Source organism: Symphalangus syndactylus, chromosome 5 (genome assembly GCF_028878055.3).
Source record: "Symphalangus syndactylus isolate Jambi chromosome 5, NHGRI_mSymSyn1-v2.1_pri, whole genome shotgun sequence".
NCBI lineage: Eukaryota > Metazoa > Chordata > Mammalia > Primates > Hylobatidae > Symphalangus > Symphalangus syndactylus.
In genome coordinates, this window is record NC_072427.2 from 153,984,048 (window position 1) to 154,010,610 (window position 26,563).

Consider the following 26,563-nt stretch of genomic DNA (forward strand, 5'->3'; position numbering starts at 1 on the left):
TTCTTTGCCTCAGCCTCCTGAGTAGCTGGGATTACAGGCACCTGCCACTATGCCCGGCTAATTTTTTTGTATTTTTAGTAAGGGGATTTCACCATGTTAGCCAGGATGGTCTCCATCTCCTGACCTTGTGATCCACCCACCTCAGCCTCCCAAAGTGCTGGGATGACAGGCGTGAGCCACTGTGCCTGGCCGCATAAGGATTCTTTATGTGATTTTTCAGTAGAGGCTCTTGCTTTTTACTTTAAACATTCTTTGAGGGTTGTTTTTTTTCCCCTTTATTTATATAGAGGTCAACCAGAATCAAGATGTCTGAGACTGAGGAAGCAATTCTTGGAGGACGTGGCAGCCATCCTACTGCTGGCGGCGGCTCGGTGTTATGCTTTGGACAGGTAACTGTGGTTCCTTCATGCTGGGAAAGAATGAGGTGAAGTGAGTAAAGTTAGGGCAAGGCAGTTTGTAGAGCATTGTAGTACATGTGTGAGTAGTACCTAGTCCATTAACATAGTACATGTGTGAGTAGTACCTAGTGCATTAACATAGTACATGTGTGAGTAGTACCTAGTACATTTACATAGTACATGCGTGAGTAATACCTAGTCCATTTACATAGTACATGTATGAGCAGTACCTAGTCCATTAACATAGTACATGTGTGAGTAGTACCTAGTGCATTAACATAGTACATGTGTGAGTAGTACCTAGTACATTTACATAGTACATGTGTGAGCAGTACCTAGTCCATTTACATAGTACATGTGTGAGCAGTACCTAGTCCATTTACATAGTACATGTGTGAGCAGTACCTAGTCCATTTACATAGTACACGTGTGAGCAGTACCTAGTCCATTTACATAGTACATGTGTGAGCAGTACCTAGTCCATTTACATAGTACACGTGTGAGTAGTACCTAGTCCATTTACATAGTACATGTGTGAGCAGTACCTAGTACATTTACATAGTACACGTGTGAGTAGTACCTAGTCCATTTACATAGTACATGTGTGAGCAGTACCTAGTACATTTACATAGTACACGTGTGAGTAGTACCTAGTCCATTTACATAGTACATGTGTGAGCAGTACCTAGTCCATTTACATAGTACACGTGTGAGTAGTACCTAGTCCATTTACATAGTACATGTGTGAGCAGTACCTAGTCCATTTACATAGTACACATGTGAGTAGCACCTAGTACATTTACATAGTACATGTGTGAGTAGTACCTAGTCCATTTACATAGTATATGTGTGAGCAGTACCTAGTACATTTACATAGTACACGTGTGAGCTATTTGTTGTTATTGATTTTTCCTTTAGATGCATTTTTTGGGAGTCTTTTGTGAACTCTGGAGGGCATTTTGGAATGTTAGCTATCAAAAGACTGATAGTACTGGGGATTAGATTTAGATTTTACATTTTTTTGGGGGGGATAGATAACATATTTGTATGACATCAAATTCAAAATGAAACTATGTGAAAATCTCCCTATTTCCTATTGCCCCTGTATGCATGCCACCCAGTTCTATTTCTTTTTTTTCTCGAGACTGAGTCTTGCTTTGTCACCCAGGCTGCAGTACAGTGGTGCGATCTCGGCTCACTGCAACCTCCACCCCCTGGATTCAAGCAATTCTCCTGCCTCAGCCTCCCAAGTAGCTGGGATAACGGGCATGCACCACCATGGCCAGCTAATTTTTATATTTTTAGTAGAGATGGGATTTAACCATGTTGGCCAGGCTGGTCTTGAACTCCTGACCTCAGGTGATCCGCCTGCCTCAGCCTCCCAAAGTGTTTGGATTACAGGCGTGAGCCACCATGCCCGGGCTTAATTTTTTTGTATTTTTAGTAGAGATGTGGTTTCACCATGTTGGCCAGGGTAGTCTTGAACTCCTGACCTTGCGATCCGCCTTCCTCAGCCTCCTAAATGCTGGGATTACAGGCATGAGCCACCGCGCCTGGCTCCAGTTGCCTTTCTTGGAGGCATGGAAAGTTACTGGGGTCATATTCCTTGTAGGGACATTGTGTGCATAGAAAAGAGTTTCTTGCTTTGTCCACCCAAACTCCATCTTTGTCTTTAGCAGAGAGTTGTGAGTATTCATCTCATCCGAACAGGGCAAGAGGGACAAAACCCAAATCAGCAAGCAGTAGCGTGTTTCTGTTTGTGCAGGATGGGAAATTGTTGCATTGGAGAAGGCGTCAATCTCTGGAAAGGACAAATGGAAGCAAGGCTTCCTAGCCCTGTGCTCTTTCCATCCTCGCTTCCTGTGCTGACGTCATTTACAGATCTGGAGGCAAGACATTTTAGCTTCCTAAGCTTCAGAAACATTTATAAGGATGGTAGCAGCAGCTAAGGCAGCAGTTCTCAAAATGTAGTTCTCGAAAACTCTGGGGTTTCTGAAGATCTTTCAGAGTCCAGAAGGTCAAAATTATCTTCCTAATAATACTGTTTGCCTCTTTCACACTCGTTCTCTCAGGAGTGAACGGTAGAGTTTTCAGAGACTGCATGATCTGTGGCGATGTCACTGCCATGATGCCTAATGGCATGCATGCCTTAAAAGTTTCTCAGTTTTAATTCCTAATAGGATAAATATAACCCACATAAACAAAGGTTCTGGGGGGTCTTTTTAAGAGTATAAAGTCTCCATAGAAGATGGAGACTCAGCGATGTGAGGAATGGTGGAAGTGTGAATTTAATTTTCTTTTTTGGGGTTGCAGTGCCAGTACACAGCAGAAGAGTACCGGGCCATCCAGAAGGCCCTGAGGCAGAGGCTGGGCCCAGAATACATAAGTAGCCGCATGGCTGGCGGAGGCCAGAAGGTAGGAGAATTCATGTGCCTGGAAAGCAGACATCCATACGACAGACTGATGGTCTTGCCAGTTCCCTCTCTGGGTCCTCAGGGATTCGGAAGTCTCCTGTTAACTATTCCTGGAGGCCTCCCAGTGCCCCTGGGAGGGGATGGTTTCCAGACTTCATTCTCATCTGAAGGGGCCCGGGCGTGGTCTTGACACTTGCGTAACCGCCATCTTAGGATTTTTACATCATCTTTTTTTTTTTTCATTTTTAAAGACAGGGTCTTGCTCTGTCACCTAGGCTGGAGTCCAACCAGTGGTGTCATCTCGGCTCACTGCAGCCTCCACCTCCCAGGTTCAAGTGATCCTCCTGCCTCAGCTTCCTGACTAGCTGGGACTACAGGCACCCGCTACCATGCCTGGTTAATTTTTAAATTTTCTGTAGAGGCGACATCTCGCCATGTTGCCCAGGCTGGTCTCGAACTGCTGGGCTCAAGTGATCCTCCCACCTCAGCCTCCCGAGTAGAATGCTTAAGGGCAGTTTATCCAGAAAAGTAGATGAGGAATAAATTAAGTAAATTTTGATTCACATTTAAGTGTGGTAAGGAATTAACACAGCTTTTCCTGAAAAACATTTTTTTTTCTAGGTATGTTACATTGAGGGTCATCGGGTAATTAATCTGGCCAATGAGATGTTTGGTTACAACGGCTGGGCACACTCCATCACCCAGCAGAACGTGGGTGAGTACGCTCTCCAGCAGTGGGGACTTTTGCATTGTCCAGCTCCTGGTGAAAGTGTGCTGTGGGTGAGGAGGTAAGGTAGGTAGATTTCGCTGCCAGCAGGAGGAATGGTTGTGGCCCAGCGGTCAGTGTCCTCTTCAACTTGCTCTCTTTCCCACTCCTAGATTTTGTTGACCTCAACAATGGCAAGTTCTACGTGGGAGTCTGTGCATTTGTGAGGGTCCAGCTGAAGGTGAGGGGGATGGAGTAGACCTGCTGCCCGGAAGGATCAGTGGGTGGTAGGAGAAGGTGAGCAGGTAGGGAAGTAGGTAGCTGGACAAGGACCCAGGCTCCAGAGTTGTGTGTCAGCCAGTGTTCCCTAGAATGGTGGAATTCAAATACTCCTGCTCATGTGCGCCCTAAAAGAATGGAAAAACTGTTTTCTTGCACACTTTCAAGTTGACACCTAAAAGTTTTCACCATATATAAAAATTGTTGCAAAGGTTGTATTTTTTGGCATATGGTAAAATCTGACATTCTAAAATACAATAATTTTACCATCACTGATAAGTTTTCGGAAACTCAGCTTTAGGCAAAGCAGGTCCTTTTGTTATAACATTGATAAAAACGAAAATTGGTTTTGTTAATAAGCTGTTTCGCTTAAAGTCACAGTTATTTAAGATGTTAAGGCCGGGCGCGGTGGCTCATGCCTGTAATCCCAGCACTTTGGTAGGCTGAGGCGGGCAGATCACGAGGTCAGGAGATCAAGACCATCCTGGCTAACACAGTGAAACCCCGTCTCTACTAAAAATACAAAAAATTAGCCGGGCGAGGTGGCGGGCGCCTGTAGTCCCAGCTACTGGGGAGGCTGAGGCAGGAGAATGGCGTGAACCCCGAGGGGCAGAGCCTGCAGTGACCCGAGATCGCACCATTGCACTCCAGCCTGGGCAACAGCGAGACTCTGTCTCAAAAAAAAAAAAAAAAGATGTTAAGTGAGGACTTACCATAAATCTGTTAGATCTTTGTTAAATATTCCAGTGGACTCTAAATACTATAGAGGATTAGATCTATCATTTATTTGAAGAAATACAATGAACAAGCTTTTTTTAAATCATTAGAAATTTTACATTGTTCTTTCTTTATCTGAACTCATATTTCTATTCTATTTCCGCACTGATTTTAATCCCAATACATATTTATGGTTGAAAGTTTGGCTAGGCGGGGTGGCTCATTCCTGTACTCCCAGCACTTCGGGAGGCCCAGGTGGAAGGATTGCTTGAGCCCAGGGATTTGAGACCAGCCTGGGCAACATAGCGAAAGCCCGTCTCTACTAAAAATACAAAAAATTAGCTGGGCATGGTGGCGTATGCTTGTAGTCCTAGCTACTCAGGAGGCTGAGGTGGGAGGCTCACTTGAGCCCGGGAAGTCGAGGCTGTGGTGAGCTGTGCTTGCACCACTGAACTCCTGGGTGAAAAAAAAGGAAGTTTTTATTGGTAGCCTTATTATGCTTCTCTGCCTTTGCATGTGTATAAAAATAAAAATTTTTGGTAAATTTTCAGTGCACTTAAGCCTTTAAATATTAAAATATTTCTTTTGGGTTTAGTTGTATTACAACTGCTGTTAACACACGATTGACCAGACAATTGTGTTTATGGTGAAGAGAAAACATAAATATAGCAAAATTTTGATACTTAGAAAAATTAAAGATATGAAATCTTGCCACAAAAATAAAAAATTTAAAATATAAAATTTATGGAAAATGTGTATCTTAATGAGATGGATGGTGCTGTTTTTTCTTTTCAGTTTATATCTCCATATATCCATAATTGAATAGTACTTACTTCTTTTTTTTTTTTTTGAGATGGAGTTTTGCTCTTATTGCCCAGGCTGGAGTGCAATGGCCCAATCTCAGCTCACGCAACCTCCACCTCCCGGGTTCAAGCGATTCTCCTACCTCAGCCTCCCTAGTAGCTGGGATTACAGGCATGTGCCACCATGCCTGCCTAATTTTTCTTGTGTGTTTCTAGTAGAGACTTGGTTTCTCCATGTTGGTCAGGCTGGTCTGGAACTCACAACCTCAGGTGATCCACCCACCTCAGCCTCCAAAAGTGCTGGGATTACAGGCGTGAGCCACCGCACCTGGCCTACTTATTTCTTGAATGAACAATTCAGCATTAATTCTATTCTGACTTATTTTTCTAAATAGTACTAAAAAATCTTGTATCTATGAGTGAGTAGCTGAGAATGGAAAGAATTTTGTTATAGTGTCACTCATTGAGTGCTTTCTGAGTTATTTTTTAAAAATCACAGAGTGCTAGCATCAAACATTGTATTTAATTCTCAATCAGCGAATGATTTGCTCAGGTCCACCTTCACTTTTGGTGAAAGGCAGGAACTGGATGCCACCTGACTAACAAAAAGATTTGCTCTCCAATCCTTAGAGACCATTAGATCCAATATTCAAATTATCCCTTTGTTTGATATCCCAGAGGTTTTTTTTTCCAAGACATAGTCTCACTCTGTCGCCCAGGCTGGAGTGCAGTGGCACGATCTTGGCTCACTGCAACCTCTGCCTCCCAGGTTCAAGTGATTCTCCTGCCTCAGTCTCCTGAGCAGCTGGGATTACAGGCGCATGCCACCACACCCGGCTAATTGTTGTATTTTTAGTAGAGATGGGGTTTCACCATGTTGACCAGGCTGGTCTTGAACTCCTGACCTCAAGTGATCCACCTCCCTCAACCTCTCAAAGGGCTGGGATTACAGCATGAGCCACCATGCCCGGCCTGGCCATCCCAGAGGTTTTTTACCTTAGGGTAATGCATGCTGATAGGATTTGGGGTGGGTTTCTAATGTGCCCTTTGTGTGCTGGGAAGTTGGGAAGGGAGGATCGTCTTGACACCTTGACCACAGGCACATGTTCAGGCAGACCAGGTCTAGGAAGCAGCATTGGCAACGGATTCTCTCCCAGCCTTCTGCCTGTGCCCCTGTAGTAAGGCTGCCACATGGGAGATTCCTGCTTCAAACTCTGCTGCTTGAGGAACGGGGAAGTTGTGGCGCACCTGCCGCTCTCGTGTTTGAGTTTGAACTCCTTTTCTGCCCCCAGGATGGTTCATATCATGAAGATGTTGGTTATGGTGTTAGTGAGGGCCTCAAGTCCAAGGCTTTATCTTTGGAGAAGGCAAGGAAGGAGGCGGTGACAGACGGGCTGAAGCGAGCCCTCAGGTGAGTGCAAGGCTGGAAGTCTAACCTGCGTCATTTCAGCTCTTGCTTCAGAGCAGGTTTCAGTTTTTTTTGGAAGAGGTAATACATCCACACGGTTCAAAAATCTAAGCAGCATGGAAGGTAAGTCTCACCCCTGCCCTGGTTCCTGTCTGCCCTGTTTTCCCACTTTTGTTAGTATGTTTTCGATGTTTCTGTTTCAGGCTTCCCTTGCTGGGAATAAGTGGTAGAATCCTGTATTCTCTCTTCTCCGCGCACTCAGTAATGTGTGCCGGAGGCCTTGCCACTCCTACTGCGAGTGCACAGACAGCACCCTCATCTTCTCCGTGCTCCTCAGCAGTCCTCCGCTACGCACAGGTAGCACAGTTAACGTAGTTACACAGTCACGCGGATGTCCGTGTTAGTCCATTTACGTTGCTATGCAGGAAGACCAGAGGCTGGGGAATTTATAAATAAAGGAGGTTTGATTGGCTTATGATTCTATGGACTGTACTGGAAGTCTGGTGCCAGCATCCACTGCTGGTGAGGCCTCAGGAAGCTTCTAATCATGGCAGAAGGCGAAGAGGGAACATGGAGAGAGAGAGAGGGAGCAAGAGAGAGAGGGAAGGGGCCCCAGGCCTATTTATTTATTTTACTGTTGTTTTTCATTTTTTGAGACAGGATCTTGCTCTGTTGCACAGGCTGGGGTGCAGTGGTGCCGTCATCGCTCAATGCAGCCTTGAACCCCTGGGCTTAAGTGATCTTCCTGCCTCAGCCTCCCGAGTAGCTGGGGTCACAGGCACATGACACCACCCCCAGTTAATTAAAAAAAAAATTTTTTTTGGAGAGACAGGGTCTCCCTTTGTTGCCCAAACTCCTGGGTTCAAGTCATCCTCCTGCCTCAGCCTCCCAAAGTGCCGGGATCACAGGCACGAGCCATCATGCCCAGCCCCACACTCAAAAGCACCAGGTCTCTCATGAGCTGAGTGAGAACTCACTCAACACCAAGGGGATGGCACTAAGCTGTTTATGAGGAATCCGGCCCCAGGATCCAGTACCTCCCGCCAGGCCACACCCCCGGCGTTGGAGGCCACATTTCAACATGAAATTTGGAGGGATAAACATCCAAACCATATCCGTGTCTTTGAGAATTGAAGTGAATGGAACCAGAAAAGCCTATGAGTTCTGTGGGGGAGCCCATAGATCCCAAGTTAAGAACTCTGGTCATGGGAGGTTGTTCCCAAGTGTGTGTTGCCTACTCCTGCTGGGAAATTGGAGCAGCCTTTGGGGGAAAAAAAAAGAAAAACTCTCTGCAGTTTGTTCTCCATGTCAGGAGGTGGCTGGTGGGTTTTGTGAATGGCACCTTAATCTTTTCAGACTCATCGTCTCTGTGAGGGTAGGGATTTGTGTCTTGTTCTCACTGCAGTATTCTCAGAAAGAACACAGTGCAGGAACATGCTAGATGCTTATGAGACATCGATGGGGAATGCAGGTTAGGGTCCATTCCCTCTGCTGCGCCTGAGAAGCAACCTGTACAAAAGTTGTAACTCTATTCTCTGATATTCATGTGTAACAATTCTTAACCCTGTTTCACTTTTTTTTCTCTTGCCCTTAGGAGTTTTGGGAACGCACTTGGAAACTGTATTCTGGACAAAGACTACCTGAGGTCACTAAATAAACTTCCACGCCAGGTATATTAGACATGGATGAGTGGAGTGAAGATAATGCAGCAAACTCTTCTGTATCATGGTTGGAGTATTTGGAGGATGCAAAGAGAAAAAGTGAGGACGCAGCTATTTAGAGGGTTGGGAATTTTTATTTCAGATTTCGAATGTCAGAGATAGCAGGAACTAATCACAAGATTTTACTTTTTTTTTAAAGTCACATCATTTGGGCGGTGGCTCACGCCTGTAATCCCAGCACTTTGGGAGGCCGAGGCGGGCGGATCACGAGGTCAGGAGATCAAGACCATCCTGGCTAACACGGTGAAACCCCATCTCTACTAAAAATACAAAAAATTAGCCGGGCATGTGGCCAGGTGCCTGTAGTCCCAGCTACTCAGGAGGCTGAGACAGGAGAATGGTGTGAATCCAGGAGGCAGAGCTTGCAGTGAGCCGAGTTCGCGCCACCGCACTCCAGCCTGGGCGACAGAGCGAGACTCCGTTCCAAAAAAAAAAAAGAAAGCCACATCATTTGACAGGAACGTGAGGTCTAGAGGATTTGTGTTATGTGTAGGTAGAGAACTGTGGTTGGGGGTAGTGTGTGAAGCCTCAAAGTGAGCACACAGCCCTCTGCAGCACCACTGTCCTTCCCAGACACTCCCAGCCTCACTGTTGAGCCTTCTTTCTTTTCCTTAGTTCTGGTGTCATTAAGATTTAGATGTCCATTATTTCTGTCAATACCTATAAGGTGATATGAGCATTTGCCTTTGGAGAATGGGGTCTGTGGCTGGGCAGCCCTGGAGTCACACCTGACTTGCCATGAGTGGCTTCTGGAGTGTTCCTCCTGCCTCATCTGCTCCCCGAGGACCCTGCCGTGTCGCTCCCCAGGGCAGCAATTCCCATCCTGTGCCTGACAGATTCTTGTCCTCGTGGAGCCCCACAAGGTATGTGTCACTGGGCATCTGTACAAACTCCTTTAAAAAAATCATTTTTAAACATTATTGGATTCAGTTGGCTAATATTTTGTTAGACATTTTTTTTTCTTTTTGAGATGGAGTCTCGCTGTCACCCAGGCTGAAGTGCAGTGGTGCGATCTTGGCTCACTGCAACCTCCGCCTCCTGGGTTCCAGCAACACTCCTGCCTCAGCCTCCTCAGTAGTTGGGATTACAGGTGTGCACCACCACGCCTGGCTAATTTTTGTATTTTTTTTTTGAGACGGAGTCTCGCTCTGTTGCCCAGGCTGCAGTGCAGTGGCGCAATCTCGGCTCACTGTAAGCTCCGCTTCCTGGGTTCATGCCATTCTCCTGCCTCAGCCTCTCCGAGTAGCTGGGACTACAGGCGCCTGCCACCACGCCCAGCTAATTTTTTGTATTTTTAGTAGAGACGGGGTTTCACCGTGGTCTCGATCTCCTGACCTCGTGATCCACCCGCCTCGGCCTCCCAAAGTGCTGGGATTACAAGCGTGAGCCACCGCGCCCAGCCTAATTTTTGTATTTTTTTAGTAGAGACCGGGTTTCACCATCTTGGTCGGGCTGGTCCTGAATTCCTGACCTCATGATTTGCCTGCCTCAGCCTCCCAAAGTGCTGGGATTACAGGTGTGAGCCCCCGCGCCCGGCCTTTGTTAGGCATTTTTGCATCTATGTTTATGAGAGATATTAGTCAAGTTTTCTTTTTCTTTTTCTTTTTTTTTTTTTTTTTTGAGATAGTCTCGCTCTGTCGCCCAGGCTGGAGTGCAATAGTGCGATCTCGGCTCACTGCAACCTCCGCCTCCTGGGTTCACGCCATTCTCCTGCCTCAGCCTCCCAAGTCGCTGGGACTACAGGTGCCAGTCACCATGCCCAGCTAATTTTTTTATTTTTAGTAGATGGGGTTTCGCCCTGTTGGCTAGGCTGGTCTTGAACGCCTGACCTCAAATGATCCGCCTGCCTCGGCCTCCCAAAGTTCTGGGATGACGGGCGTGAGCCACCACACCTGGCCTTTTCTTTTTTTAAATTGTAGTAAAACACATCACATTTTAACTACTTTTAGTGTGTGGTTGAGTAGTGTTAAGTGTATTCACATTGTTGTGAAATTGATCTGCAGAACAGAGACCCTGTACCTGTGAAACAAGACCTCCACATTTCCCCTTTCCTAGACCCTTGTAACTACTTCCACTTTCTTTCTTTTTCTTTCCTTTTTTTAAAATTTATTTTATGAAAGATGAGGTCTTGCTCTGTCACCCAGGCTGGAATGCAGGAGTGCAATCATAATTCACTGCATCCTTGAACTCCTGGGCCCAGGGGATCCTCCTGGATCCTCCTGCCTCAGCCTCTCAAGTGGCTAGAACTACAGGTATGTGCCAGCACACTTAGCTAATTTATTTTTTAAACAATTATTATTTTTTTTTTGTAGAGACAATTTCTCAGGGCTGGTCATGAACTACTGGGCTCAGTGATCCTCCTGCCTCAGCCTCCCAAAGCGCTGGGATTACAGCAGGGGCCACTGCACTTGGACCCAGCTAATCAACTTTTCTTTTTTTTTAGAGATGAGTTCTTGCTGTGTTGCCGAGGCTGGTCTTGATTTTTTTTTCTTTTTTAAAAAATTAGGTTGGGCGCTGTGGTTCCTGCCTGTAATCCTAGCACTTTGGGAGGCCGAGGTGGTTAGATCGCTTGAGCCTAGGAGTTTGAGACCACCCTGGCCAACATGGTGAAACCCTGTCTCTACTAAAAAAATACAAAAATTAGCTGGGCATGGTGGTCAGCCTGCCCGTAATCCCAGCGCTTCTGGAGGCTGAGGCGTGAGAATCGCTTGAACCTGGGAGGTGGAGGCTGCAGTGAGCCAAGATCGCACCACTGCACTCCAGCCTGGGAGACAGAGTGAGATTGTGTCTCAAAATAATAATAATAAAATAAAAATAAAATACTTTTTTTTGTGTGGGCATAGAGTTTTGCTGTTGCCCAGGCTAGTCTCAAACTCCTGGCTACAAGCAATCCTCCCACTCAGCCTCCTTAAGTGCTGAGATTGTAGGTGTGTCTACTTTCTGTTTCTATGAATTTGTCGACTCTGGATACCTCATATAAATGGAATCACATAATTTTTCTTTTTTGTGACTGGCTTATTTCACTTAGCATTAATGCCCTTAAGATTCATCCATGTAGTGTGTATCAGAATTCCCTCCTTTCTGTGGCTGAATATTCCATTGTATATATAGACCACATTTTGTTTATGCATTCATTTGTTGATGGGCATTTGGGTTGCTTTCAACCTCTTGGCTATTGTGAATAATGCTGCTGTGAACGAGGGTGTGTAACTCTCTTTGAGATCCCGTTTTCAATTCTTTTAGACATTCTGAAGGGGATTGCTGGGTCATATGGTAATCCTATTTTTAATTTTTCGAGGAGCTGCCATGCTGATTTTCATAGCAGTTGCCCAATTTTACAATTCCACCAACAGTGCACATGAGTTCAGATTTTTCTAAATCCTAACCAGCACTTGTTATTTTCTGAGTTTTTGGGTTTTTTTTTTTTTTAGCCAACCTAATGGGTGTGATATTTTATTGTGGTTAGGATTTGCATACCCCCTGATGATTAGTGATGTTGACCATATTTTCTTTTTTGAGATAGTGTCTCACCCTGTTACCCAGGCTGGAGTGCAGTGGCACAATCTTGGTTCACTGCAACCTCCGCCTCTGGGTTCAAACAGTTCTCCTGTCTCAGCCTCCCAAGTAGCTGGGACTATAGGCGTCTGCCACCATGCCCAGCTAATTTTTGTATTTTTAGTAGAGACAGGGTTTCACCATGTTGGTCAGGCTGGTCTCGAACTCCTGACCTCAGGTGATCCGCCCGCCTTGTCCTCCCAAAGTGCTGGGATTACAGGTGTGAGCCCCCGCACCCAGCCAACCATATTTTCATATGCTTATTGGCCATCTGCTTATCGTCTTTGGAGAAATGTCTATTCAAGTCCTTTGTCATTTTATTTTGTTTTATTATTTTAATTTAATTTCTTTTATTCATCTCATCTCATCTCATCTCATTTCATGACAAGGTCTCACCCTGTCACCCAGGCTGGAATGCAGTGGTCTGATCATGGCCTGGCTCACTGCAGCCTCGACATCCTGGGCTTGAGTGATCCTCCCACCCAGGCTGGAGGGCAGGCGTGTGATCTCAGCTCACTGCAGCCTCTATACCCCGGACTCAAATGATCCTCCTGCCTTAGCCTCCCAAGTAGCTGGGACTACAGGCATTTGCCACCATGCCAGGCTAATTTTTTTATTTTTTGTACAGAATACAAAAAATTTTACCATGTTGCCCAGGCTGGTCTCAAACTCCTGGCCTCAAGTGATCCACCTGCCTTGGCCTCCCAAAATGCTGGGATAACAGGTGTGAGCAACCACATGTGGCCCAACTCCTATTTTTATTGAGCTTTTTCGTATTGTTTTTGTATTCTGTCTTTCACTTATGTTTGCTCTCATCCTTTTAGAATTTCCTTTCTTCTAGCTTTGGGTGTAACTTTTTTTTTCCAGTTCTTTGAGGTATAACATAGATTTGAGATCTTTTTTTTTAAATGTGTGTGTAACTTCCCTCTTGAGACTTCTTTCACTGCACCCCAGAGGTGTGGTAGTTGTGTTGTAGTGTTCATTCGTCTCAGGGAATTCTTCTAAGTCTACTTGTTACATTTCCTTTGACTTTAAGAGTGTGGTGTTTAATTTCTACTGATTTGTGGATTTTCCAGTTTTCTTTTTGCTGTTGATTTCTAGTTTCATTCCATTGTGATTGAAAAGATATTTTATATGATTTCAATCTTGAATTTGTTAGGACTTGTTTTGTGGCCTAACATGTGGTCTGTCTTGGAGAATGTTCCATGTGTACTTGAGAAGAATGCATTTTCTGCTGTTGGTGGGTGGAATGTTATGTATATGACTGTTAGGTCCAGTTGGCCTATAGTATTGTTCAAATACTCTATCACCTTATTCATCTTTTGTTTGGTTGTTTTATCTATTATTGAAAGTTGAGTAGTGAAGTCTCCTACTATTATTGTATTGCTTTTATTTCACCTTACAATCCTCTCAAAGTTTGCTTCATATATTTAGGACCTCTGGTGTTTGGTGCATAAATATTTATAATTGTTATATCTTCTTGGTGAATTGACATTTTTTTTTTTTGAGACGGAGTCTTGCTCTGTCACCCAGGCTGGAGTGCAGTGGTGTGATCTCGGCTCACTGCAAGCTCCGCCTCCCGGGTTCACGCCATTCTCCTGCCTCAGCCTCCCGAGTAGCTGGGACTACAGGTGCCTGCCACCACACCCGGCTATTTTTTTGTATTTTTAGTAGAGACGGGGTTTCACCGTGTTATCCAGGATGGTCTCGATCTCCTGACCTTGTGATCCGCCCGCCTCGGCCTCCCAAAGTGCTGGGATTACAGGCGTGAGCCACTGCGCCTGGCCAACATTCTTTTTTTTTTTTTTGAGACAGAGTCTAACTCTGTCGTCCAGGCTGGAGTGCAGTGGCACCATCTCGGCTCACTGCAAGCTCTGCTTCCTGGGTTCACACCATTCTCCTGCCTCTGCCTCCTGAGTAGCTGGGACTACAGGCGCCCGCCACCAAGCCCAGCTAATTTTTTGTATTTTTAGTAGAGACGGGGTTTCACCGTGTTAGCCAGGATGGTCTTGACCTGCTGACCTCGTGATCTGCCCACCTCGGCCTCCCAAAGTGCTGGGATTATAGGCATGAGCCACTGCGCCCGGCTGACATTCTTATCATTATATAATACCCTTGTCTCCTATAATAATTTTTTTTTTTTTTTTGAGACGGAGTCTTGTTCTGCTGCTCAGGCTAGAGTGCAGTGGTGCAATCTTGGCTCACTGCATCCTTCGCCTCCCGGGTTCAAGCAATTCTTCTGCCTCAGCCTTCTGAGTAGCTGGAACTACAGGTGTGCGCCACCACGCCCAGCTAATTTTTTGTATTTTGTAGAGATGGGGTTTCGTCATGTTGGTCAGGCTGATCTCCAACTCTTAACCTCAGGTGATCCGCCCACCTCAGCCTCCCAAGGTGTTGGGATCACAGGCGTGAGCCACCACGCCCAGCCCACTTTTTTTTTTTTTTTTTTAGACAGAGTCTTGCTCTGTCGTCCACGCTGGAGTGCAGTGGCGCTATCTTGGCTCACTGCAACCTCTGCCTCCCAGGTTCAAGCGATTTTCGTGACTCAGCCTCCTGAGTAGCTGGGACTACAGGCACCCGCCACTACACCCAACTAATGTTTTGTATTTTTAGTAGAGTGGGGTTTTGCTGTCTTGGCCAGGCTGGTCTCAAACTCCTGGGCTCAAGTGATCAATCCACCTGCCTTGGCCTCCCAAGGTGTGAGCCACTGAGCCTGGTGTGAGCTACATTACAGGTGTGAGCCACTGAGCCTGGCCCCAAATTTCTCCTTTTTTTTTTTTGTTGAGACAGAGTTTCACTCTTGTCACCGAGGCTGGAGTGCAATGTTGTGATCACTGCAACCTCTGCCTTGTGGGTTCAAGTGATTCTCCAGCCTCAGCCTCCCAAGTAAGTGGGATTACAGGCACCCGCCACCATGCCCGGCTAATTTTTGTATTTTTAGTAGAAACGGGGTTTTGCCATGTTGGCCAGGGTGATCTCGAACTCCTGACCTCAAGTGAGCCACCTGCCTCAGTCTCCCAAAGTGCTGGGATTACAGGCACGAGCTACCATTTCATAAGTGAGCACAGCTGTTCACCTCCCAGATCGGGAATCAGAGCTTTACCAGCAGCCCAGAAGCCCCATTTTGCCCTCTTCCAGTCACTGCCTTGCTTTCCTTTTTTCAAAAGTAACTACTGTCCTGTCTTCTATTCTGACTTCCATGGATTATTTTTTCCTGTTTTTGAACTTTATATATGTAAAGTTCACAAATGGAATTGTACTGTAAGTGGAATCGTACAGTTCATATTTTAAGAAAATTGACCGAAGTATTAAAAAGAACATATAGACATGTAGACAAGTGCACATATCATCCATGCTCAGCTTGATGAATTTTCAAACCAAACACATCCACATAGCCAACATCTGAATCAAGACATTACTAGTACCTAGAAGGCCCAGCTGTGTTCCTTGCAGTCATTGCCATCCCCTGCCCTCCTTCCCACTCTGAGCAAACCACTTTTAACAACACAGATTGGCCAGGTGTGGTGGCTCACTCCTGTAATCCCACCAGTTTGAGAGGCCGAGGAAGAAGGATTGCTTGAGCCCAGGAGTTGGAGACCAGCCAGGACAACATAGTGGGACCCTGTCTCTATGAAACAAAAATAAAAATTAGCTGGGCCTGGTGGTGGTGCCTGTAGTCCCAGCTGCTTGGGAGGCTGAGCTGGGAGAATCATTTGAGCCCAGGAGGCCCAGCTGCAGTGAGCGGTGATTATGCCACTGCACTCCAGCCTGGGCTACAGAGCGAGACCCTCTCTCAAAAACAAAACAAAACGAAAACAAAGAAAGCCACCAATTTGTTTTTATTGTGATGTACTTTTTTGGAATCCTGCAGTTTGAACTCTTTGTATCTTACTTGAATCCAGCATGGTGGTGAGATTCATTCACCGTGCACGCAGCAGTTTCATTGCTGTATAATTTTCTTTTGCATGAGTATGTGGCAGTTTATTTTTCTAGTCTTTTCCTAGTAGACATTTTGGTTTTTGTAGCTTGTGGCTGTTTTCATGAGAGCTGCTGTTAGCATTCTTTTGCTGTACACTCGGACTCATTTTTGTTGGGAATTATTGGGTGAGAAGATAGGTACATGTTTAGTTTTAGTAGGTTCTTCCTGTTTTCCTGTATGGTTGTATTAATTCACGCCCCACGTGGCATTGTGTAAGTTCCAATTGTTCCATATCTTCGACAGTACTTGGTATTGCCAGTCTTTCATATTTTTCAAAGCTCATTTCTTTTTTTTGAGACACAGTCTTGCTCTGTCGCCCAGGCTGGAGTGCAGTGGTGCGATCTCTGCCCACTGCAACCTCTGCCTCCCAGGTTTAAGTGATTCTCCTGCCTCAGCCTCCTGAGTAGCTGGGATTATTGGTGTGTGCCACCATGCCCAGCTAATTTTTTTTTTTTTTTTTTTTTTTTTTTTGTATTTTTAGTAGAGACAGACTGTTACTCAGGAGTTCCTTCGATATTTTTTTGTATTTTTGTATTTTTGCCATGTTGGCCAGGCTGGTCTTGAACTCCTGGACTCAAGTGATCTGCCTTGGCTTGCCAGAGTGCTGGGGTTACAGGCATGAGCCAACGTGCCTGGCCAAAGCTCATTTCTTTTTAAACTACTCATTTATCTTTCAATGTAGATATGAAATCTGCACTATAATTTTCACTTTCAGGTCAAAATCTTAATCATTTTAATCCCTCATTAAATTAATCATCTTAATCCCTCATATTCAAACAATTATTCCATCAGCATCAGTTTTATGAATTGAGAGATGTTTCCCCAAGTAAAAATGTTCTGGATTTCTGTAGGAATCCGTGTGGAAATGAAATCATTTGCCCTGTGCCACGCAGCACGGGACTGTCCCTTCTCATGTTGATGAGATGCACAACAGCCCCGTACTGGAAGAGTCCTTGCAGCCTTGGCTGGCAGCCGGCGTCCGTGCCTCCCGTGTTCCTCCCTCTGTCGTTTGAAGGGTTCTTCGTGATGCCACAGCGTGCCCGAGGCTCCCTCAGTGACGAGTGCGATTTGCAGGGGTGGCCCCGGCAGAAAGGGTTGAGAAGGTGCAGACCTCCACAGAGACTGTGTGCTCATTTCCATGGAAAAAGGACAAGGAGGCAGCAAAGACAGACCCAGCTGCCCAGGAAAGATTCAAATTCGATTTTACAGAACATCTGCCCTAAGTCAAAACCAAAGAAGGATTCCTTTTTATCAAAACTTCACTAACAGAACATGAAATTGTCTGGCTCCTCCTCCTCATAGTTACAGGACCTAGAAGGCGTGATGGATAGAGGATGTCAAATGCGATTTTCCAGGAATCTAAATCTGTGAGTCAGGGAGAAGAAGCGGAGGGCAAGAGCCAGTTGAAGGAACTTGTTTTTCTCCTCTCTTTCCTTACTAGTTGCCTCTTGAAGTGGATTTAACTAAAGCGAAGAGACAAGATTTTGAACCGTCTGTGGAAGAGGCAAGATATAACAGCTGCCGACCGAACACGGCCCTGGGACACCCACAACTACAGGAGGTGACCTCCCCTTCCAGACCAAGCCATGTTGTGATACAGGCGGACAAGGACTGCAGCTCCCGGTATGCGGCCCAAGTCCCCTTCCTCTGCTGCCCCTTCCTATGTCACTGGGGCTGCCTCCACGTCCTCCTTCAGAGCCAGCCGTGTGCTGGCTGCGTGTGCTCCCAGCAGCCACGGCTGTGGCTCGGGAGTCCCCCCTCACCGTTGTCCTCTCATGCAGAAGCCTGACCTCATCCGCCGTGGAGAGCGAGGCCACGTACCAGCGGAAGCTCCGGCAAAAGCAGCTGCAGCAGCAGTTCCGGGAGCGGATGGAGAAGCAGCAGGTTCCCGTCTCCACGCCGTCCTCTGAGAAGAGTGAGGGGTGTGAGGGGTGGGAGCGGAGCCCTGGGAGGTTCTGCGGGAGGAAGTCTAGGCAGGGTGGCCTGATTCTGCCGGTAACCCTGGGCCGGCTCCAAACCAGGCCTCGCTGGGACTTCTCTCAAGCTACACGCAGGAGAGATGAGCCCAGGAAATTCAGGTATTTAACTCTGCTGTACATTTTCCCGTTTCTAAAGACAATGATTTTTTTTCCCCATGGAACTAAGTGGGCCTTGATAAAATCTTCTAGAATTAGAAATTTCAGGGTAAAGAACTTTTTTTTTGCTTCAAATACTTTGGCCATCTCTACATTAGAAAGCCTTGGCCAGGCATGGTGGCTCACGTCCGTAATCCCAGCACTTTGGGAGGCCAAGGTGGGCACATCACTTGAGGTCAGGAGTTTGAGACCAGCCTGGCCATCATGGCGAAACCGCGTCTCTACCAAAAATACATAAAAATTAGCCAGGTGTGGTGGTGTGTGCCTGTGGTCCCCCCTACTCGGGAGGCTGAGGCAGGAGAATTGCTTGAATCCAGAAGGCAGAGGTTGCAGTGAGCCAAGATCGTGCCACTGCACTCCAGCCTGGGCAACAGAGTGAGACCATGTCTCAAAAAAAAAAAAAAGCCTTGCGTTTCTGAGATATCTTCGAATACAAGGCAAAATTGGGATTGAGAATAACGGGAACTTTTGGCAGATTATTTATCAACTTTAGTTCATTTCAGAGTCCAGATTCAGTGGGAATAGTGATACAGACGCCTTCTTCTCTTTCTTCTCTGTCTCCCCACCTGTTCTCTCCTGCCCATCCAGGGGTAGGTAGTCCGTACTCAGAGAGTGGAAAGATCCATCCAGCTTGTGCTCAGTTTTTCCCTACAAATTGTGAAGAAGATTCACAGAGGACTTGCTTCATGCTTGGTTCATTCATATGCCCCTCAGCACCACAGGCTGAAATTAACATAAAAACCAAAGCAGAACCACTTCCTGTCCTGTGGATATCCTTACTGTTGAGTTACTGTAGGTGTTTAGCTTCTCAACCATTGCAGAAGCTCCCGGGTAGATTGTGGAGGAAGCTGCCCTCCAGGCCTTCCCTGCCCCTTGACAGACAACCTGAGCCATTGTTATTTTAATCCATTTCACACATCAGATTTTGGCTGAAGATTTTGTTTGCTGGTTTGTTTTCAGACAGGGTCTTGCTCTGTCACCCAGCCTGGAGTGCAGTGGCGGGATCAGGGTTCACTGCAGCTTTGACCTTCCTGAGCTCAAGTGATCCTCCTTCCTCAGCCTCCTGAGTAGCTGGGACTACAAGTGCATGCTCCCACACCCGCTAATATTTTATTTTTTGTAGAGGTGGCGTTTCGAACTCCTGGTTTCAAGCGACCCTCCCACCTTGGCCTCCCCAAGTGCTGGGGTTACAGGTGTGAGCCACTGTGCCTGGTCATATTTTAGTTTAAGATTTTGTTTGAGCAAGGGTTATGGCTGTAACAAGCAAGCCAGACACTGGATTAGATGGCCTGTAAGAACCCTTTTACTTTTGGTGTGAAAGGAGAAAGAAACTTGTTTTTCCCACTGGTGAGAAGAATTCAAACCACAGACAGATCTGTAGGTAGGACTGGGACTCGGGAATCTGAGTTCTTTTTACTGGCTGAAGCAGCGTAGCCCCAAGCGGTGTTGTCCTTCTGAGAGTGTTCCCTCTAACGAGAGGGGAGTGCCTCACGCTCTGAAATCCCATGCAGTGATGTGATTATGACTTGTCCTTTCTCTCCTCTGTGAACCGTAGCAGCGCCTCCGGCCCCTCCTCTGACGCACAGCACTCCTGTAACTGCCGTCTCAGAACCACTCCTGGAGAAAGACATCCTTGCAGGAGTGACTCAAGAATTAATCAGTAAATACCTTGAAATGCTTGTAAGCTACTGTGCTGTATGTTTTTAGTAGCCACAGAATACCTTTTAGGCAACATAAAAATCCTCATTTTCGTGTGTTTTTGTTGAGGGGGTTCTGGCTGATAGCATATGTCCAGTTCCTCTTTGGTCCTAACCAAAGGGAAGTGTACTTTTAGGGGGAGGGGAGAGAAATTCCAAAAACTGTCAGAAGGTACTCAAGACATGGAATTTCTGACGGCCAGTTTTTCCAGTGCTTTCTATGAGAATACTTCATTATTTGCTGATGACGCACTTTTCCTTGACCTCTGTAGAGACTCTTGAAGACAACTCTGAAAAGTGGGCTGTGACTCCAGATGCAGGGGATGGTGTGGTCAAGCCCTCGTCTAGAGCAGACCCAGCCCAGACCTCTGACACACTAGCCTTGAACAACCAGATGGTGACCCAGAACAGGACTCCACACAGTCTTTGCCACCAGAAACCACAAGCAAAATCTGGATCTTGGGACCTCCAAACTTATAGCACTGACCAACACATAACAGGTAGCAGAGAGATGTTCAGGCACAAAAATTAAAGGGAGATCCTAGCTTTAATTCTGGGAATTTTTGAGGAAGGATGACATTTCATTTAAAGTTTGATAGAATAGGGAACTTCTATTAGGGAATGAAACTGCAAGTAGAAGATAATTGGTTTAAGAGCCAGAACTTTTCCTTTGGGCTCCTGACTTCAGGTGCAGCCCTTTTCAGCTCCTGATAATAGCAGGAAGCGGAAACTTGACTGCATGGAGAGCTTTCCCTCCTAGCAGCAGGTCTGTCATGAGCACGATGTCACTCGGTCTAGGAGAATGATCTGCCTTCCTCCTAACAGTAATTCTCATTCTTGGGCTTAGTCTAAATTAGGATCATTAGTATAATCCAGAAATCATTAGCTGTCAGTTTATTTTAAAATTATGGCCATTTTGTCTTCCATAGGAAACTGGGAATCTCATAGGAAGAGCCAGGACATGAAGAAAAGGAAATATGATCCATCTTAACTGAGGCTCAGGCCACGTGATTAGACTCTGTCACAAAGGGACTTTGGAAAACTACTTTTTGGTCATGAAATTGTTCATCACTCCTGGAGAATGAGCTTCATTGCGATTTATCTTGCTTCATTCTGAACCTTATCAAGAGGATCTGACTGAGAGCTCACTGCAGTTAGAGCTGAGCACTTTGGAAAAGCTTGACCGCCACTCTAGTAGGGAGAGGCTCTGGACAGATGAATACCTTTTCTTCGGCTTGTGAGGCTTCCCACTATTTATTACTAAACTATCATGTTAATAAAGATGGACATTGTAGGAATCACTAATGGCTCCTCGCCCTCAAGCAATATAGGCCAGACTTGGTCCTAAGCACCTGCCTGAGCCATTGCCTACATTCAGTGAGTTGTTTTGCATAACGTCTGCCTTCTTTCCTTTAGGGTCCATGCCTTCAATGTTGTCCACATTAAGCACTGTGGATCACGACAGGAAAAAGGTTGGAGTAGTGCCTTTTACTACTTTGTATCAATCCAGGCTACAGTCTTCATTTAATATAAATAAACTCTAATTTATGGGTTTATGACACTACAATCCTGCATTCTTTCAAGACTTCAAGACTGACATTTTTTCCTAAGGAAGGAAATAATCATCTAAGACCAAGAAAAAAGGCTGTTTTTTTGAGACAGGGTCTTGCTGTGTTGCCAGGACTGAAGTTCAGTGGTGTAAACACAGCTCAACCTCCTGGGCTCAAGTGATCCTCCCACCTCTGCCTTACAAAATACAGGGATTACTGGTGTGAGCCACTGTGTCTGGCCAGAAGAGGCATTTTTGAGAAAGCAAATCATATACCTTATAACAAAATATATATATATTGCTTATCCCCTTATCTGAAATACTTGAAACCAGAATTGTTTTGCATTTTTTGAATATTTGTATACACGTGATGAGACCTTGGGGATGGGACCCAAGTCTGAACGTGGAATTCACCTGTGTTTCATATATATACCTCATACACATAATTTTGTGCATGTAACAAAGTTTTTGTATAAGATATACTGCAGCTGAAGGGGGCTGGGTCTTTTTTTCTCTTAGGAATAAACTTGTATGCCTGGTGCTTTGTGACTTGTCACACAAGGTCATGTGTGGAATTTTCCACTTCTGGCATCATGTCAGTACTCAGAAATTTTCTGATCTCCAAGCATTTCAATTAGGGATGCTCAAACACGACTGTTTCTGAAAGAGGCCGGGCAAGGATCAGACTACACCGGTCGCGGTCAAGAGATCGTTATTGGAGGTATCGAGCGGAGAAGGAAGAGAAGAGAAGAGAGAGCTGCTGGTGTGCTGGGTTTTATATCCCTTGGGCCGACGTGGGGCGGGCCCAAGGGAAGGCGGGAGATGCTTCTTTCTGATTGGCCCTCCTTTGGCAGGTGCAGACAGTGCCTGGTCAAGGAGGGGAGAAGAACCCGGAACCGGCGCCATTAAGGTACCCCTGTTACCTAACGTTCCTCCCTTTTTTGTTTTTTAAGAAGTGGAGAAATGGGCGTTGTAGTTCGTCTGGCTACTTCCTGCTGAACGGGTGTTGTGGGGGAGGGGTAAGGGAGGACTGTGAGGGTTGTGGACAGGGCACAGTAGGAGTATAAGGCCAAGTAGTAGGGCGCTATATATGAACACCTCCTCGGGTGTGAAGTCTATGAATGTTCCTTGTAGGTATAGGTCGTCCAAAGCCGTGAGCCAGCCAAGGGGCAGGGAGGGGTCTGCGATGAGCCAGCTGTCCGTGCAGAGGTCATCTAGGAACTGGTGGTGCTGGACCTAGGTTTAGCCCAGAAGGAAAAGAGAATGATAGTTATTTAGGGTGTTTGGCAGACTCGACCCTGGAAATGGCTGGATGAGGGATGTTGGATGAGGGGTTGTTATGGTAGATCTTATCTGACTGGTGTCGGCTGACTGGCGTATTGGTCATTGACGTAGGCCGTCTCTGGAGTCCTCTGTGTCTTCACAGGTTGCTAAAAATTGGTAATTTCTGAGGAGAAGCTGGTTAAAGGTTTGGTTAGAGATGGAAACGATGAAGTTAGTGGGGGCAGAGGAGTTATTGGCAGGCATAAGGGGACAGCAGCAAGAGGGGGCTTTGACTGTGAAAAGGTAATAGGGCTGTGAAGGGGGTTCGCTGGTGGAGGAAGGTGAAAAGATGTGGGAGGCGGTAAGAGGAGGTCTGTTAAGGTTTGCACATAGAAGTGGAACTTGAGAGATGAAGGGGGGTTGTGTGTTCTCCTGTTGGTAGTGTAGGTTTCTTTGATGGTGAACAGGTAGTAGGGTTGTGGGGAGAGTCTGTGTTTCTGGAATAGGGGGAAGAGAAGGTGTTTTAGAGATGCGGATTTTGAGTGGGCTGTTTGGCACAGGTGTGCAAGTATATTTTGTAGGATGGTGTGGGACCGGTGGGCTTCTTGACTGATCCGGGTTGGTGGCTGGCTTTAACCTGGAAATATGAAGCCAGGGGGTTAGTTGTCCTGGAGATTCCTGGAGTCTGGCGGCAGTGGAGGTGCATAGTACGATTTGGAGGGGCCCTTTCCATTTTGGGGCCAGAGTCATTGAATCGGTGTGCCCGGGTGGTGAATAAAATACCCAGCCACCAGGCGTGAGGGGGAAGGTAGTCTGTATGTTATTAGTGTCTGGTTGGAGGCCTTCCTGCCTTTTCCAAAGCTCGCAACGGATGAAGGACAAGAGGGGATAATTAATATGTGATGGGATCAGTGGTGAGGTGGGATTAATGCCAGGAGGAAGTGCTGTACGACCATACATGACTTAAAAAGGAGACATGAGGGTGGGTTTCTTTGGGAGAACTCGAAGCCTGAATAAGGCTGTGGGGAGTAATTTCACCCAGTCTAGATGCAGTTCTAAGTAGCTCGGTGAGGGTCTCTTTGAGTGTGCGGTTGGTCCGCTCGACTTTTCCGGAAGATTGTGGGTGATATGGGATGTGAAAGTGCCAAGGTATGTTGAGAGCTGTTGCTATATTTTGTGAGATTTGGGATGTGAACTCAGGACCGTTGTCAGTTTGCAGGGAGGAGGGGACCTCAAACCGTGGGATGATTTCTGATAGGAGAAGTGAAGCAACTGTGCTTGCTCTCTTATTGGTAGTCGGGAAAGCCTCAACCTACCCGGAGAAAGTGTCAACTAGAACTAGGAGGTATCGAAATCTTTTAACTGGAGGCATGTGGGTAAAGTCAAGTTGCCAATCGCTGCTGGGGAGGTGTCCCCAGGCCTGATGAGTGGGGAAGGTGCCTGGCCATAGTGGGGTTTGTGGGTTAGTGCGTTGGCAGATGGTGCAGGTGGACGTGAGCTGTTGGAGGAACTGTAAATCAGAGGAGTCTAAGGTGAAAAAGTAAGAGAGGAACGCCTTCAACGTTTGGGGGCTGGTGTGGAAGATGGAATGAAGGTTATGTGAAAAGAGTGTGTTTTGACTCAGTTGACAGGTGTGGGCCTGATGGCTCTGTGGTGACTAGCATTAAGGTGGGGGATAGGGCCGATAAGGCTGCCTGTCGGGCTTCTTGGTCTGCTTTGCTATTGCCTTGGGTTACAGGGGAGGAGTCAACTTGGTGGGACCTGCAGTGAACGATTCCGATTTTTGTGGGAAGTAAAGAGGCTTGGAGGAGATGAGAGATGAGGCTGGCATTGGTGACGGATGTCCCTTTGGTTGTGAGTAATCCTCTTTCTTTCCAGATAGCCGAGTGGGAGAGGAGGATGTGGAAGACATATTTAGAGTCTGTGTAAAGCGTAAGTGAGCTGTCTGCCGCTAACTCGAAAGCGCAGGTGGCCGCAATGAGTTCTGCCTGTTGATTAGTGGTATTTGGTGGTAAGGACTTTGCCTCTATGGTTTGGGTTAGAGAGACTATGGCATATCCTGCAAGGCACTGCCCTTGTAATGTGAAAGAGCTGCCATCTGTGAACCAGGTGTGGTCAGGACTGTCTAAGGGTCCTTCGGTTATATGAGTCGGACAAGGGAGGAGGGATTCTAGGATCTCAATGCAGTCGTGTTGAGGAGGGTGGTGATTGATTGGTGGGAGAGTGGCAGGATTGAGGGGAGCACATGGCTGGAAGGAAATAGTTGGGTTGTGAAGGAAAGAGACTAGAAGTGAAAGTATGCCACAAGGAGGAAGGGTTTGTAGACTCTTATATGTGAGGAGATCTTTAAGTTGGTGTAGAGAGGCAATAACAATGCTTGCCCCATAGGTGAGTTTTTTTGATTCTAAGAGTAGGAGGTAGGCGGCTGCTAGGGCCCAGAGGCAGGGGGCCCACCCTCACACTGTGGGGTCTAGCTATTTGGACAAGTATGCAATGGTGGCAAATGTGGGTCCTTGCATTTGACCTAGGACTCCTAGGGCTAGGCCATTGTGTTCATGTACATATAGGGTGAAGGGTTTTTGGAGATTTGGGAGATGTAAGGCTGGAGCCTTTAGAAGGGCCTGTTGGAGGGCTTGAGAAGGTTGGGTGACAGTAGTATCTAGGGGCTCAGATGGAGCTCCACGGGACAGCTCATAAAGTGGTTTTGCTAGGAGAGAGTAGTTGGGAATCCATGTTCTGAAGTACCCTGCAAGCCCTAGAAATGAGAGAAGTTCTTGCTTAGTTTTGGGGACCGGGAGACTCCGGATGAAGCACTTCCGGTCTAGAGTGATGGCCTTGGAGTTGTGGGAAAGGAGGACTCCTAGATAGGTCACCTGTGTGGAGGAAAGTTGGGGGGATACCCGGTATCCTTTTCTGCTAGGAAGTTGAGGAGAGAAATGGTGTCAGTTTGAGAGGCTGTTAAAGAGGGACTGCATAGGAGGAGATCATCTACATATTGCAGGAGAGTGGAGTGAGGGAGGTGTAGTAGTCTGAGATCTGAGGCAAGGGTTCGACCAAAAATGTGGGGGCTGTCTCAAAACCCTTGGGGAAGTACTGTCCAGGTAAGCTGTTGTGACTGTTGGGTATCTAGGTTAGTCCAGGTGAAAGCAAAGAAGTCTTGGGACTGCGGGGAGGGGGAATAGTGAAAAAGGCATCTTTAAGGTCCACCACCGAGAAATGTGTTGTATCGGGTAGGATAGAGGAGAGGAGAGTATAGGGATTAGGGACTAACGGGTGGATGGGCTTATTAACAGCTTCATTGATAAGCCGCAGATCTTGAACTAGGCAAAACTTTCCATTGGGTTTTTTTACTGCTAGAATGGGAGTGTTGAATGGAGAGTGTGTTGGCCTAAGGAACCCCTTCTGTAGAAGTTCTGAGATAAGGGGTTGCAAGCCTTTGAGGCTGGTAGTGGGAAGGGGATATTGGGGCTGACATGGAAAGTGGTGTGGGTTTTTTAGAGACATTTCAACAGGAGTGCAATGAGCCAGTGAGGGGGTGGCAGTGTCCCAGACTGTGGGGTTGACAGATAGGGACAAGGAAGACGGAGTGTGGGGTTGGTCAGCTGAGTTGGCAACTAGGGCGAGGAGGGAGGCAGAGTCTGGGAGAGCTATGGGATTAAAAGTGATGGCTGCTCTAAACTTGGAAAGGGTATCTCTTCCTAAAAGGGGAAGGGGGCACTGCGGCATAACTAAAAACCTATGAGAGAAGAGGTGACCTGAGAAGGAGCAGGATAAAAGTGGGGTAGTTCTTGGGTGCATGGTTTGGCCTCCTACCCCGACTATAGGAGGGCCGGAAGTGGAAGTGACACCCCAAAATTCCCGCAGAACCGAGAAAGTAGCTCCTGTATCGAGGAGGAAGGTGACGAGGTGCCCATCTACTGTGAGAGGCACCCTGGGCTC

At 46.6% G+C, this 26,563-nt stretch overlaps 1 protein-coding gene across 9 annotated transcripts in view; it reads left to right on the forward strand.

The window, feature by feature from the left end:
* Positions 1-21,917, forward strand: part of RAD52 (RAD52 homolog, DNA repair protein) — a 68,390-nt gene extending 46,473 nt beyond the window's left edge. For 6 of the 9 annotated variants that reach the window (XM_055281175.2, XM_063639913.1, XM_063639908.1 and 3 more), the window contains 11 exons: positions 288-389; positions 2,712-2,813; positions 3,434-3,527; positions 3,692-3,759; positions 6,610-6,728; positions 8,320-8,395; positions 17,422-17,603; positions 17,762-17,895; positions 19,671-19,775; positions 20,085-20,312; positions 20,742-21,917. In XM_055281175.2, the coding sequence (XP_055137150.2) occupies positions 306-389; positions 2,712-2,813; positions 3,434-3,527; positions 3,692-3,759; positions 6,610-6,728; positions 8,320-8,395; positions 17,422-17,603; positions 17,762-17,895; positions 19,671-19,775; positions 20,085-20,312; positions 20,742-20,803 (1,254 nt within the window). In that variant the 5' untranslated portion in view covers positions 288-305 and the 3' untranslated portion in view covers positions 20,804-21,917. Of the gene's footprint in view, positions 1-287; positions 390-2,163; positions 2,288-2,711; positions 2,814-3,433; positions 3,528-3,691; positions 3,760-6,609; positions 6,729-8,319; positions 8,396-17,421; positions 17,604-17,761; positions 17,905-19,670; positions 19,796-20,084; positions 20,313-20,741 lie in introns of those variants that run through there. The other 3 variants (XM_063639910.1, XM_063639909.1, XM_063639914.1) reach the window with 3 other exon arrangements.
* The last annotated feature ends 4,646 nt before the right edge of the window (positions 21,918-26,563 follow it).